The 17,188-nt window shown below is 31.4% G+C and overlaps 1 protein-coding gene across 1 annotated transcript in view; it reads left to right on the top strand.

Moving 5' to 3' along the window:
* LOC143052072 (uncharacterized) overlaps positions 1 to 17,188 on the top strand; it is a 31,447-nt gene that overhangs the window by 9,612 nt on the left and 4,647 nt on the right. Inside the window, exons 2-3 of the mRNA XM_076225043.1 lie at positions 10,933 to 11,620; positions 15,290 to 15,377. Of these exons, the coding sequence (XP_076081158.1) occupies positions 11,303 to 11,620; positions 15,290 to 15,377 (406 nt within the window). The 5' untranslated portion in view covers positions 10,933 to 11,302. The remainder of the gene's footprint in view (positions 1 to 10,932; positions 11,621 to 15,289; positions 15,378 to 17,188) is intronic.

Raw genomic sequence — 17,188 nt, 5'->3', positions numbered from 1 at the left:
CCAATGCAGGGTCTGTAAATTCCACCTACAAATGTAGAGCATAATTCTCGATTTGTCAATTAAGCTTTGGACTGCAAGTTGATTAAGAAATTAAAATATAAAAATACACTACATCTTTGATAATATGCATGGTTTAACTTAAATACTTGCAGTAGTTGTCGTTTGTTTATGTAATTTATACGTGTTTCTCGTTTCTCGTTTCTTGTTTTTTTTATTTTATATAGATTAGACCGTTGGTTTTCCCGTTTGAATGGTTTTACACTAGTAATTTTGGGGCCCTTTATACCTTGTTGTTCGGTGTGAGCCAAGTCTCCGTGTTGAAGACCGTACATTGATCTATAACGGTTTACTTTTATCAATTGTTTTTTGGATGGAGAGTTGTCTCATTGGCACTCATACCACATCTTCTTATATCTATATATACCGTAAATTCAAAATTATTGCCTGCTTTTATTATTGCAATTATTTCAAGAACAAAAGTGCAAGTTCTATTGTTACGATTTCGAAAAAAGGCATACAGTTCTATATTTCAGTTATCAGAATATGGCATGGTATTGGTTGCAAAAATTCGATATTTTTCTTTTAAATGCAATATTTTATACTTAATTGGTATATATTTTTCATTTAAATGCAATATTTTTCATTTGAATGGCATATTTTTTTCATTTAGATGCAATATTTTTTTATTTAAATGGTATAATTTTTCATTTAAATGGTATAATTTTTGATTTAAATGGTATAATTTTTCATTTAAATGGTATATTTTTTCATTTAAATGCAATATTTTTTATTCAAATGGTATAATTTTTCATTCAAATGGTATAATTTTTAGTTCAAATGGTATAATTTTTCATTCAAATGGTATAATTTTTATTCAAATGCAATATTGTTTATTCAATTGGTATAAAAAATCATTTGCATGCAATATTTTTTATTCAATTGGTATAATAGTTTATTTTATTTATATGCAATAATTGCATTATGGGAAATTCTTTGACGTCTTAAGGGCATACGATACAGTTTTGATCCCGTATTGACAGTTTGATGAAAATTTCCATATAGACTATTTTTTACCTGATTAAATCAAATATGTAATAAAAAATATACCTTCGTGTGCTCTTTTTTGAGTTAAATGAGGTCAACATTTTGTATATTTGCTCAAAATTCGGATTTGTGGCCGTATTTTCCCTTTCGAAAGAAAGCCATAACTGTTTTGTTTTAAAAGATAAACACAAATTGTTTTTTATAAGTATCATAAAAACTTATGTATTTTTTATTCAGAAATAACTCATATTTATCAAATGGTTATGAATTGAGAAAAAAACGTAATTTGTTGCTGTATATTTATCAACATTAAAAAAATTGCACTATTTACAGTTTTATAAAATTTAGTTCACATAATCTCCCTGCAAAAAGAAACAAAATGTCGTTTTAAAAAATAGGGGTCCATGCACTCGTTTTCAAATTAAATCAGTTTGAATGATAAAAATCAGTCGAAAAATGCATCTTTTCCCGGTATGTCACAGTTTGACGTCGCGAAAATAACATTTTACGTTAGCAACGTCATTACCTCCCCTGTAACTGTATCCTATGCCCTTAAGGTCAAATTTGCAACAACGTTTGTGATCTGTCGATCATTGTTTGGATTTCTCCCCTTTCTTTCTGAAAATGGGTGACCAATAATTAAAAAAAAAACGTTTCAGAATATCGCCCCTCTAACTTAATCTGGCGTTCGTGCGAGTCCTGCACTGGCTGTTTTATTAAAATCTTGAATCCCAACATGTATTTCTATTGCAAAATTTCGATGGTCACAACGTTCGACCGGCCACTTTCCAAAAACTTCCGTTGTATATAGATATATATGCAAGTATATCTTTTTTTAAATAGATTAGACTTTAAAGGGTTTCACACTAGTAATTTTTTTGGTCCTTTATAGCTTTCCGTTCGGTTTGAGCCAAGGCTCCGTGTTGAAGACCGTACTTTGATCTATAATGGTTTAAATTTACAAATGTTGACTTGGATAAAGAGTGGTCTCACCGGCACTCATACCACATCCTCTTATATCTATATACAACGTAAACTAGACGTTTTTCAGACTGTCTTCTTTATTTTCAATCTTTTGCCGCGCGTTGTGTCTGTTTGATAACTCAATCTTGAAGAACAATATTTATTATAGTTCTAGTTGTTATAAGCTTTGAGCAAATTTCTAGTAATTGCAAATACTCTTATGTTAGTGCTTTTTATATTGTCTTAAAATTAGTTTTTTTTTTGTTTGTGTCTCATTTCGATCTTTTGAGTTAATCTAATTGCAACTGATTGTATAGGTTGCTATTTTACTGTACTGTTACACCACTGTCCCAGATTCGGGATGGATTGAGTGCTCACAAACATGTTGTTGTACTGTTACACCGCTGTCAGAGATTAGGGAGAGAATTTGGAATCCCGCTAAACTATATGTATGTGCTTGTCCCAAGTCAGGAGCCTGTTATTCATTGGTTGTCGTTTGTTGCTTTGTTATATATATTTGTGTTCGTTCATTTTTTTGTACATTAATTCGGCCGTTTGTTTTCTCGATTGAATCGTTTTACATTTGTGATGAGCGTTAGCGAGGGATAAAATTAACGAATATCACGGCCCAGGCCATGTGTAAATTTACAACAAATCTATGGCTTCCATGAATTATTTCGATTCTAATAGGACAAATACGATCATTAAAAAACTGAAGCGATGATGGGTATACCGTGTGTGTGGCTGTTCTATTTTACCCACTGTTCGATAAATATGAAACAAATCTAATAAACCTGCATGAATGATTTCTTAACTAACCGCTAGAAAGAAATGTGATTACTTTATTTACTTCCCAGTACAATGCAGTAAACCCAATATTTGCAATTTTAAATTTACATTGTTTATCGTAAGCTACCGTCAAATTCACTGTTGACATGTTGTAACCAATGAGCCGCCATGTTGTCTTGCTGAAATCAGTAAATGCGCGAATAATGCAATACAACAGAAAACAAGCAACCAATCATAAAAGTTGTTGCAAATTTGACCTTAAGACGTCAAAAAATTTCCCATAATGCAATTATTGCATATAAATAAAAAACTATTATACCAATTGAATAAAAAACATTGCAAGCTAACGATTTTTTATACCAATTGAATAAAAAATATTGCATTTGAATGAAAATTATACCATTTGAATGAAAAATTATACCATTTGAACGAAAAATTATACCATTTGAATGAAAAATTATACCATTTGAATAAAAAATATACCATTTAAATGAAAAATTATACCATTTAAATAAAAAATATGGCATCTAAATGAAAAAATATACCATTCCAATGAAAAAGTATTGCATTTAAATGAAAAAATATACCAATTAAATATAAACTATTGCATTTAAATGAAAACTATCGAATTTTTACAACCAATACGATGCCATATCAGAATGCGAGTTCTTATTATTGCGATATAAATCCAGTCGCATTATATATAACTTGAAAACCTCGCAATATTAAATTTCTAAATTAACAGTAAGTTTAATGACTCAAGTTATTATATATTCTTAAAAGTTTTCAGTATATAATTTTTTTTTTTTTTTTAATTTTTATTCAAATCGCAACATTGTAATCAATGATACCATATTACGAAAAATAGAGGGGGAAAATATGAAAACAAAATATGAACATTTACAGTTTTGTGTTAGATCAACTTTCAAAATCTTGGGGAAACTATTTTTTACTTAATATAAAAACCAATAGACCACTTTCGAGTTTGTCCGTCACCGGAAAAAAAACCTACTCAATTATGCGCGTATGATGTCATTTACCAGACAGCGGGGACGTCTGTGTTCCTGCACTATAAAGTATAAACGTTCATCAAGCGTCTCTGTGATCGGCAAGATGTCATTGCGCAGGATAAACTAGAATTAATATTTGTTATGTCGGTACTTAATAATCTTTATTGCAAAATTACACCCATAAGGGTCAAGTAAACAATAATTCTATACAATAAAATAAATAGCATGGAGGATCTGTGTATTCACATTATTTGTAAAATTCTTCTTATTCCTGTGAAGCGTGTGCTTTACATCAAGGCGTGTTATGCTTATCATCGACGCCACAGTACTTCAACCAATCAAACAATGTTTATTTGGGGCATTCGACCTATTTTAACTCAAATTTTGGAATATTTTAATCGAAATTAGAGAAAAATGGTATGTTGTTAGTACGTTTAAAATAGAAAATGATGAATACTTTTAGCTAAAGATGATTTGGAGGGGGTTCTGTGTATTTACATTATTTGCACAACTCTCCTTACTGATGCCATATTTTGGAATTTCCGTGACCTAAATGGTTCGCGAAAATTAGTATTTTTATATACATAGTATAGTAATAATGTAATACAATGAAATACAATGAAATACAATGTAATACAAGCCTTATGACAGCAGTGCTGAAAAACAATTATGAGAATTCAGTTTGCCGAATAATAGTGCAATATAGCTTTATAATTTGCCAACCACTTGCTCAACATTGGAACGGAAGTGACGACGCCACTAAACGCACGAATGATGTTCACTAAAACCAAAGTTTTTGACGGAAATGCATCGAACTCGAAAGTTGTCTATTATTGTATTTTTTTTTTTAGATTAAATGTTTTTTTTTAATATATAACTTTAAATTAAAAAAAAACCTATTTAACAATATTTTATTTATTAAAGAACAGGAGATTTACAAATCCCTAAAGTTGTTTTAGTCTAATTATGAAATGTGGAGAAACGTGAACGCATCTGTAAAAGATTTGATTCTGTAAATATACCTTTAAACATTTTCGAAATGAAAAAGCATATCATATAAATCGTTAGTCACCATTTTAATTGTTTATAATTGACAGATTTTATTAACTGCTAAATCGAAGAAGGAATCCGATTTCTATTTTAAATATTGAATAATCAAGGGTCCTGAATGGGGTTCTCCATATCAGTTTCATCTCAGTCTTTAGGCCATTTTGCTCCATTCTTTATAATTCTTTTAGCCTATTATTCTGTATGCTTTACTTCTTTGGTCCATTTTTCTCTATTTTTAATATATTTGTCTCTATTATTCTCTGTTCTGTAAAACTCATCCACACCCTGATAACTCGTAAATAATTAAGTTTGTTTGAAATTTGATCTATTGATTTCTTAATTAGTTACATATTTGTACAATCATAATAAAGAAATGTATTCTTTTTTATCTAGGCTAATGATTTTAATTATAACTATTAACTTTTCCAGAGTGAAACAAGTTGCTTACTTTAAAAGAAGAAAAGCAATACATGAACCTAAGACCGCTGAATGCCAGGTCACCAAAAGATTGTTGCTGAAATTGTGTTTGCTTTTGAATTAAAATAATTGACTGTGAATAGAAGAAGCCAGTTGAAAGTATATATTTACAGCTTCTATTTGAATAGTTATTTTATTTATTACTTGGGAATGTATTTAATTTTTCCAATTATAACCCTTTGGCAAATCCTAATTTCTACTAACCGGATGACTTATGCAAATTGCACAAACCTATCGCAATATAAATTTATGCACTCAGTTTGCTTTATAATCTGGAATTCTGGATGCATTTATTTTATGTATCATATCTTTATATTTTGTTTCCTACATGAATGCCTTTATTTTCTCAACTCGTATTTGAAGCTGTCTTGGCATGCAATTGATTATCTTATGAAGAGACTTATTTTGGTCTCATGAAACATCTCAAATTTTAAGGATTTCATGATTTTACTTAAATCAATTCAAACATTCTACAGGGAAACTTAGTTTTGCCGAAGAATTTCTTAATTCAGAAGTTTATGAATACCTGTACACACTTTCAAAATAACCAATGTATATAAAAAGGTATGTAGATATAAAAACGCCAGACACGAGTTAAGTCTACAAAAAAAAAACATCAGTGACGCTCGAATGAAAAAAGTTAAAAGGCTAAATACATTACAAAGTTAAGAAATCTATTCCTTGGGTAGACAATCCTTAGCTTTTCGAAAAGGTCAAAGTTTATAATAGGACAGTGACTCAAAAAAGAAACAAAAGAGAAACAACTCGAGGTCAGAATACCGTTAGTAATGATGACCGTGCTTGAAAGTCACATGTAAAGCTCTTCTTGCCGTGTCCTGAATTTAGATAACAAAAACGAAAATAAACTTTCACGAGTGAATTTAATAGTATTACATGCAAGTACATGTAGTATTTTAGCGCACTAAATAGTAAATAGAAAGCATTTCACTGATACTCAGGAAAAGAATACGCATTTGCGTCATCACATACATGTATCTTAATCTAATATTGAAATCGAATGTCAAACGGCAGGGGCGGATCCAGGAATTTGGAAAGTGGGGGCGAAGGTTTTAATGTTTGCCGAGCGGAGCGAGGCGAAAAAAATTTGGGACCTTATTTAGGCTAAAAACCATAAAATAAGTGTAAAATGCACTTTTTAAACGGTTCCTGGCGTGGGGCATGTATATTCTATAGTTGCTGTAAAATAAATAAATTTGGTGTATTTACTATCTTCTGATTGGTTAAAAGTATTAGTTTTATTTTCAATGTTGTCAATTTTTATGGCGACACGCCCACTCTGACGTTGTGTATTCATACACCAACATGTGTGTACGTTGTTATTGTTAATATAAATAATATAAAAAGTTCTTTGAGCCTTATTTTTGATAGAAATTTATTTATAATGAATGGCAATAATTTATTTTGAATTTATTGACCCATAAAATTAATTTTTGACTTCACATTTTACATAATCCGCTTCGCGGATTATTCAATGTGAAGAGTCAAAAATTAATTTTATGGTTCAATAAATTCAAAATAAATAATAGCCATTCATTAATATTCTATGAAATTTACAATACGACCAACACGAGTTTAAAAAGTCAAACAAGCAATTTTTATCTAAATGTTTGGTTGATATGTTTCACCCAACAAAATTAAGGGAGGTGAGATTTCCAAATCAACCAAAGGCTACGAATGAGTCTGAAATGACAACGAATTTATGAATGACGGTCGACAAATGGAGACATAAAGGCCACACTCAGCAGACAGGTTGCAGTCTGGTCTTGAAAAAAGTATTCAATATATCAGTTCAGCGAAACAGACATTCCGGTCAGACATGCAAACCCCGGCCTCAAACAAATATGCCCGTTTTGTATTCATCATGTTCATTTAATACTAAATAATTCTGTTGGAAATTTTCGTTTCTGATAGCAAAAAAGATTATTGTTTTCAATCCAGTTACGGCCTGAATTTTTATTTAATGCAAAAATCAGAGTCAGATTTTTTTCTCTCAAATACCTTAGACTGCCTCCTCAATGGTTCGTACCTTAGACTTTAAAAATATCTAGAGCTTATACTGACTGGGGATCATTATTCAGCTATTACGCTATTTTAAAATAGGCTGGGGCGTTTGGGGTTAAACATGTTTTCGTAGGTAAATAATATTGCTGTGGATTTTTTTCATGAGAGTGTAATAGAGTATTAATTTCTGTTTAGTTGAATTGTGAAATAGATGTCACTACGTTCTTACTCAACCCTGTGTCGCTTTGAAGGTATCATGGTTGTCATCCTCAGCCTAAGCAATGTGTTACTGTAATTTGAATTTCAAAATAACTAAGTGACGTTTTATTTTACGCACTGATCAACTCCACCATGTAGCGAATCACATGACTTTGACATAATCAGTAAATACCAGCGAAAAATATCTTTATAAGTAAAGAATTGTCGCATGAAAATTAAATACACGGGAAATGGCAAAGTTCACAAAGTCTAGTCTGATTAATCATTTTACAAAAAAAAAAAAAAAAAGTCCAAGCAAAAAGGGGGGGGGGCGTACGCCCTCTACACCCCCTCTGGATCCGCCACTGAAACGGCCTACATTAAATGTTTTGATTCCGGATTCATTGACATTTTATCCGGAATTTTTGAGAACGCAAACCGATAGTGTGCTTTTAAAATGTGATCTATAATGTGAATGAATCAAGACGTGTAGGATAGTTGGACACACAATGAATACAATTTTCAAAACCTTACCATGATAGTACAAATATGAAGATGCTATGGGGTTAAACTATTAAAACAAACAAACAAAAAATTAATTAAAATTTTATAATAAATTAACGTTCCTGTTAGTATTTTTTTTCAAATTTTAAGTTATATAATATCAATAAACACGAACGTCAAGTATTTACGGATGGACATTTTATTTATCGAATGAATCTATTTTTAAATTCTAACATTCCACTATGTGAATATATTACTATACAAATATAAGCAAAGACTTCGAAATCCATACTAATAGTATAAAATAATCAACATTATGGTTTGAAATTAAATTTAGTTGTGATTATTGTAAATTATTTTAACGGTTGTTGTGAGCTGCAAGGATTTAAAATCATGCTTTATGAATTGAAAACACACAAGTATATTCACGACCGTTTAAAATTTAAATATTTAAAAAATTGATCTTACTTTCCGTTTTATGGATATATTACAATACACAAAAATAAATAATAATTCAGTACTCATAAAACCTAAATACTAAAATGATATGAAATATTTAACGTAGAAGTATAATGATTATTGTTTATACACATATTTTTTGTAGGATGCAAGAATTTATTTAGATTTAATTTTTATGTTTCCTTTACAAATGAATATTTAAAAAAAATACCAAAGCAGAGTAACTTGTCATATAAAATACTTTAATTGCAACTCTGAAAATATTCTGATTTCAATCATTGTTAGTTTCTTCAGAAACATAAGTACAGTATATATTTTGTATATATTTCTTTGATTCCGATTGTATTAAATACTTTTGATAAGAATATTTATCTTTCCGATCTAAATATTAATATTTTAACCAGAATGTTCTCTCCCGTAAGTCTATGATGAAATACACAGTAATTCCGTGGTTAAATATTCAAACATAATTAGTTTACATGTTATGAGACCGTGAACAGACAATACCACGTTATAATTGACCCAGATATATACACACAGTGTACTGTACAGTGGTCGTTTTAAAACAAATATAATTGCGTCGTCAAGGGCCATCAAGGGACCATATCAAAGACGTAGATAACAACCTGTTAAGACCTGTATAAATGACCGAAAACTTTAGAGACGTTCCGAGAATTTTATTCTGACTTCCGGCCGAGAGATATCGAGTGGCCCATAGACACATCCAAAACTCGCCAATATATAAGCATGAACACCTCAGGGGGTTCATGCAAAAATCTGTGCATGTATTTATTGCGTCTTGTCTTGACTTGCCATCTGAGTAAACGTATACAACCAATTTTATTTGCTAGTTGACAATTAAGCGGAATAAAATAATTTAAGACAGCAGAGAAGATAATTCTGTTTTAATTGGTTATTACTATAAATGTATTACATCTAAGTTATTAATAACCGACTTAAATAAAAGAGTGAGATATTAATACTCTAAATGTATGATGTCTCTAGTCTGGTCTAAGGGTCAGAGTGTCCTACTTAATTAAACGATAAATTGTAGAAATTAGATAACATGTTTTCACGTGCAGAAAAATTTCACTTATGACCAATGCATGATTGGATTTCATCTTTCTTATTGGTCAATGATCTTGCGGGTCAGCACGAGTTCACGTGTAAGTGCTTTATGTTCACTTCCTTTTATCATCAGCATTTGATGTGTTAACTTGTGATTCTTATCAAACAATTTGTTCAAAATTCCCACCCTCATACCTCCCTTAATGTTATCTTTTGAAGTAGATATGTATATATGTTTATTTATGGGACAGATTGTTCTCCCCACCTTTGCTATTCTTTGTCATTTATTCAATTGATGTGATATTAGTTGATCTAATTTCGTATTAATTATGTATTATTATTTCATATTAAATATGAACTTTTATGTCAAATGTTTTATTTGCAAAATGTATTTTTTGCATTTTATGATTTTCAATAAATGACCTTTTTTCGTCAGTTTAGTTTTTATATCATATAGCAAATCAAGCTCAGACTCTGGCATGTGTATACATAGTATGTTTTTGGTATCTAGCCGTCTGTCTTATATGACAAAAGTTTAAAAGTCTATAATTGCTTTTATCAATGTCAATAATTTCTCTTCACGACTGAATGAAAACCTAAATAATAAATCATTCAGCAATCTATTAGATATGGTTGGAACCATTTGGTAGAATATTGATTGTGTACATAACTCGTTGCATTCGTTGTGCATGCATTTATTTAATCCATAGGTAAAGAGGATGCAAAATATTTCAAACGAATATTAAAACTCGTAAGCCGAAAAAAACTAACAATGACATGACAAAAAAAACCCGACGCAAAGACACAACATAGACAACTAGACTGGGCAACACATAGCACAACATAGACAACTAGACTGGGCAACACATAGTACACAACGAAAAAACGGGGGTGATCTGAGGTGCCCCGGTAGGATACGCAGATCCTGTTTCAAACATCGGAACTGGATATGGTGACAGCCCCTGATTCATAAATTTATCCGTTTTGACATCAAGTATTTTTATAAGATGCAAGTTTTAAATTTGTAAATTATGTTCGACTAAGTGTTCTTGCCAATCTGATTGAATATAGATCGTGTGTCCAAGCTACGCTTTAAAGTATTTGAGATGTGCGGTATACGTCATCTCCCAATGACAATTTTTGAAGGTGTTTATGAATCCGATAAAACCAGAGAACCCCGGAATATCTTTAAAACAGAAGATAGAAAGTTTTCAGATCTGCGTTACTTGGTCACATGATTTGCATGTTGATGCGACTGGGTTCTGGTTGGCGAACCTAAAGAAATTGAGCTAATATTACTTGATTTTTCATAATTTTATCCAACTCACTTTATTTTTTTCAATTTCAGGATTGCAGTTAAACAACATTAGGAAATTCCGGCACAGAGTAAAGCCTGTGGATAGTTGTTTGAGAAAGTAGATAAGATTCCATCCTATTTTCACATTACCATACAAACTTATACATTACCATAAAGACTTTGTACATTACCATAAAGACTTGTACATTACAATAAAGACTTGTACACTGCAATATAGATTTGTACATTACCAAATAGATTTGTACATTACCATAAAGACTTGTACACTACAATATAGATTGGTACATTACCTCAGACTTGTACATTACATATATAGACTTGTACATTACCATATTGACTTGAACACTACCATGTATAGATTTGTACATTACCATATTGACTTGTAAATCATCATATAAAAATGTTACAATTTAAATATTGCTACCAGATTTCGGCTCTGATATTCTTATCAAAGACGATTTTCGGACAGATTTGTCAATCTGGAGCTTTGCGTGTTAGTCCTGATAAATCTGGAGAGAGACTGAATGGATCTGTGTATGTAACATTTCACAACTACGGACCAAACAGTTGCTTCGATGAATGCATCCGAAGACCAAGATGTCATTCGTTCAACTACAACATGGACTCTTTCCACTGTGAGATAAATGAAAAACCATCACCGGAAGTGTTCGTATCAGAATCCGGATATAAATATGTTTTCATCTCGCCTTATAGACAGGTAAGAAGTATTGCTCGGCGGATCCAGGGAGCCCAAGGGAGGGAAATTGGTTCCCTTTTGTGGGAAACAATTGTTTTATAAAAGAAAAGAATCACTGAAGCATGACTGGAGCAGTCGCCTTCATAGAGTAGTCATCGGGCCCCCTTTTATGGAAAACAAATGTTTTATTAAAGAAATTTAAAGAATCACGTAAGAGTGACTGAGCAGGACCCCTCTTAGGGCAGTCAGTGCCCCTCTTTATAAACATTTCTGGATCCACCACTGTTTTGTGTCTGTAATTGTTTTTAACACCCAACTGGCAACAACGAAGACGTCATCAATCGAGTTTGATCTTTGTTGTGAAATTTTCCTGACAATAAAACTGAAACTTTCCATAGCTAATTCACAGAATTACAATTAATACTCAGATCAATATATTTGAATATTTAAAGACTTTAATTTCAATTCAATTCAATATTTTATTAGAAAGAGCACAAAAGCGGCGTGATCCAAATACAGACAATTGTAATATTAAAACAACATATAAATGAAATAAAGATGCATATAACAACAAGTCATAAGCCAATTATATGTATACCATTACATTATAAACTGATATTGATACCATAAACTTATACATCAGTATTATTCTAAATTTTCATAAATTTACTTAAAACACACAATATAAAATATATGTGTATATGCATAAACTACTGTAAAAGATTATTATCTGATGAAACGGTATGGTGGTCTCTCAAATCAAGAGCTTCTCCAGTATACATACAAATAGATTTTAATTCTTTTTCAGACATAGGATTAAACATTTTGGTAAAATTTTCATCCAAAATATTTGAATGAATATCATTAATTTTATATTTAGATCTAATTTTGTTATATTGCGGACATTCAATCAAGAAATGTATCTCGTTTTCAATTTTTCCTGTGCAAAATTTACAAAATCTCTCATTAGAGGGTATTTTTGGTCTTGCATACCTACCAGTTTCTATTGCTAATGAGTGTGCACTTATTCTTAATTTAGTGAGTTTTTTTCTAAGGTATTTAGGAATATTAAAGTTTAAATATTCTTGTTGTTTAAATTTAGTATAAATTTGACTAAAAAAACAAACTTTACCACAGTTTCCATCTTTTATCTTAGATAGTTCAAATATAATTTTATTTTTGTAGAAATCTTCTAGTTTGTGTTTGAAATTACTATTACAATGCTTGTTTAAGGGTTTTCCAATATATTTCAGTAATTCAGATAGTTTATAAGACCATGAATTTTCTCTATTTGTGAGAGTTTTGTCCACTTCAAAAGCAGCCTTGAGAATTTTATGTGGACCACCAGACCGTTCACCAATATCACTGAGACGCACATAGTATTTATACATAAGTTGATAACATTTATAAAGTGTCCAATTCACACCGCACTGCTAGATTGGAAGACTGTCCATGAACCCCAAGTATGTTTTTAAATATGGAGTTTTGTGTTTTTTCTAATTTACTTTTGTCTAATGCTTAAAAATTTGGTTTGAATTCTGATATCCATACTTCTAATCCATAAGTTAAAATAGGAATTATCATTGAATTAAAAAGCTTGAGCCAAGTTTTAACAGACAAATTTTCACTATATGGTAGTTTTGACTTCAATGCAAAATATGCTTTTTTAGCTTTATTTGAGAGGTTTGACACTGCCTGCATAAATTGTCCAGAGCTATGAAAATCAACCCCTAAGTATTTATAACAATCAACAATTTCAATTGCATTAGAACTGTAACAAAAGTAAAAGTTTTTTTAATTTACTTTATTTTTAGAGAAAATTATAATTTTAGTTTTCTTAAGGTTCACGTCCAGTTTCCATTCAGTACTATATTTTTGTAAAGAATCAAGAGAGTTCTGGAGACCATCTGCAGATTCCGATATCAATAATAAATCATCAGCATACAATAAATGGTTCACTTTTTGACGGTTTAAATTAACAGCACTAGTTGAGTTTGTATCTAAGTATTTTCCTATGTCATCAACAAATATATTAAATAAAGTTGGACTTAAACTGTCTCCTTGTTTGACTCCCTGATTAGCAAGAAAATGCTTAGTAAACATATTTTGATATTTACATGAATATAAGGTATTAGAGTACATGTCATGCAGTATATTATAAAATTTGCCTTGTATTCCTTTATTTTGTAATTTTAAGAATAGAGCTGATTTCCAGACACTGTCAAAAGCCTTTTTGAAATCTACAAAACACACATGTAGTTTCTTTTTACATTTAAACAAATATTTGTTTATTATTGTTTTTAAAATAAAGACATGATCTACAGTTCTGTAATTTTTTCTAAAACCACCTTGATTTGAAGATAATAAATTATGTGTTTCAAGAAAATCACTAAGTCGTTTTTGTAAAATGGAGGTAAAGATTTTACCAAGACAGCTTGTTATGCTTATACCTCTATAGTTCCCACAATCAGATGGGTCACCAGATTTTTAAATTCATGTCAATAGAGAAATGTTCCAAATTTTGGGGAATTTTTCTGAGTTAAGTATCTTATTCAAAAGTTTTGTCAGAGGTGAAACTAGAGTGTTTGACCCCACCTTTAGAAATTCATTAATTATCAGATCAGGACCTCCAGATTTTCCCTTTTTAGAAACTAGATAACGACTCTATTTTTTCATATTTTTTTGTAATTTACAGTAAATATAATTGAAAAAAAACATGTTTGTAATTTTAGTTTTCTACATTTGTCACTTTAGAAGTTATATAACAGAATTTATTATTGAAACTTCATCTTACAGAGGTTTATCTTTGGAGTACAACCTAAGATGATTTTTTCGACTGTATGTTAATCAAATTTTTGAAAGAAAAGTATAGGGGTTAGTGGACAAATTTTGTTAATGACAAAACATGGATTACACCAGAGGGTTCCGAATATCTTACAAAACTTCAAAAAACAAGAGGAACGGACATCCTTAGAGCCAGAGATCAGTTTCACAAAACATCTTATGATTAAAGTAGCTGGATTATTCACGACTTACGATAAACTTAACTCGTGAGCTATTTTGTGAAACTGATGAAGATTATTGAATGTAAATAATGCGAATGAGAAAACCAGCAAATATATTTTCCTAATGAGATTGAAAAAAGTTGAATCTTTAAAAAAAATCACTTTGATAGTTAAAAAAACTGACATAATAAAATAAGAAGATGTGGAAGGTTTGTCAATGAAACAGCTCTCCACTGGAAGCCAAATGACATTGAAGGAATGACTGTAATATTTTTTCTGTCTATGAAGAAATAACCAAAAAAAAGTTGGTGCAACCTGAATAACGCGCGTAGCAGAAACAGTCATTTCTTATAATTTAATTCTAAATTCCATTTTAAACCGTAGAAAATCATGAAAAAAACGTTGATGACGTCACGGTCACATGACTTAATTATGTCTATGGGCTGTTAACAAAATAACGTCAGTCAATCAGAAGACGCGTTACATCCAACATTAAATTACACAACTATTAGCAAACGTCTGGTCTTCAAAGACATGTCTGTATTGTACATTTAAAAAGTTCTCAAACTTATTTTTTTACAGAACTTGGAAGACACATTTTCTGTCCTTTGCATTTCATCATAAATATGCTGATATTCTAAGCGACTCCAATTCGTGAGATATATCATTTTTGTTCTATTTTTAGACATCACGTGACCCCTGTACCTCAGATTGTGCAGAAGGAGAAATATGTATCACTTTGTATAATGGAACGTGTACATGCTTGGTTGATGGTAGGTTCACTATTTATTGATCTTTATTAGAGAGGATAGATGTGTAACATTACGTCAATGAGATGTGTGGTATACGTCAATGATATGTGTGGTATACGTCAATGAGAGGTGTAGTATACGTCAATGAGATGTATGGTATACGTCAATGAGATGTGTGGTATACGTCAATGAGATGTGATATACATCACTGAGGTGTGTATTATACGTCAACGAGATGTGCGGTAAGCGTCGAAGATATGTGTAGTATACGTCATAGAGATGTGTGTAAACGTCGAGGAGATGTGCATTACACATCGATGATATGTGTGGTATACGTCAATGAGATATGTGTTATACGTCAATGAGATATGTTTTATACGTCAATGAGATATGTGTTATACGTCAATGAGTTATATGTTATACGTCGATGAGATATATGTTATACGTCAATGAGATATATGGTATACGTCAATGAAATAAACGGTATACGTCAATGAGAAATATGTTATACGTCAATGAGATATATGTTATACGTCAATGAGATATATGTTATACGTCAATGAGATATATGGTATTCGACAATGATATGTGTGGTATACCTTAATGAGATGTGCGGTATCCGCCGAAGAGATCTGCGGAATTCGTAAATTGAAAGTGTGGTATACGTCAACGAGATATGTGGTTTACGTCAATGAGATGTGCGGTATACGTCAACGAGATGTGCAGTTAACGTCAATAAAATTTTCGGTTCACGTCAATGAGATGAGCGGTTTACGTCAATGAAATGTGCGGTTTACTTCAACAAGATGTGTGTTATACGCCAGAGAGATTTGTGTTATAGTGAAATTGAATGTGTGTATACGTCAACGGTTATGTGGTATACGTCAATGAGATGTATGGTATACGTCAACGAGATTTGTGGTAAACGTCAAAGAGATATGTGGTATACGTCAACGAGATATGTGGTATACGTCAACAAGATGTGTGGTATACGTCAATGAAATGTGTGGTATACGTCAATGAGATGTGTGGTATACGTCAATGAGATGTGTGGTAAACGTCAATTAGATGTGTGGTATACGTCAATGAGATGTGCGGTAAACGTGAATGAGTTGTGTGGTATCTGTTCGTCAATGATATGTCAGGTAAATGCCAACGAGATTTGTGGTATACGTCAATGATATATCTGGTAAATGTCAACGAGATTTGTGGTATACGTCAACGAGATGTGTGGTATACGTAAATGAGATGTGTGGTATACGTCAATGAGATGTATGGTATACGTCAATGAGATGTGTGGTAAACGTCAATGAGATGTATGGTATACGTCAATGAGATGTGTGGTAAACGTCAATGAGATGTGTGGTATACGTCAATGAGATGTGTGGTAAACGTCAATGAGATGTGTGGTATACGTCAATGAGATGTGCGGTAAACGTGAAAGAGTTGCGTGGTATCTTAACGTCAATGATATGTATGGTAAACGTCAGCGATATATGTGGTATATATCAATGAGATGTGTGGTATATGTCAATGAGATGTGTGAAATACGTCAATGAGATGTGTGGTAAACGTCAATGCATTGTGTGTTATATGAAAATGAGATGTGTGCTATACGTCAATGAGATGTGTGATATATTGTCAATGAGATGTGTGGTATACGTCAATGAGATATGTGCTAAACGTCAATGAGTTGTGTGTTATATGTCAATGAGATGTGTGGTATACGTCAATGAGATGTGTGGTAAACGTCAATGAGATGTGTCGTATACGTCAATGAGATGTGTGGTAAACGTCAATGAGATGTGTGGTATACGTCAATGAGATGTGCC

This window comes from Mytilus galloprovincialis, chromosome 11 (genome assembly GCF_965363235.1).
Source record: "Mytilus galloprovincialis chromosome 11, xbMytGall1.hap1.1, whole genome shotgun sequence".
In the NCBI taxonomy this organism is placed as follows: domain Eukaryota; kingdom Metazoa; phylum Mollusca; class Bivalvia; order Mytilida; family Mytilidae; genus Mytilus; species Mytilus galloprovincialis.
The sequence above is the reverse complement of the archived record's forward strand: the minus strand, read 5'-3'. Positions and strand labels throughout refer to the sequence as shown.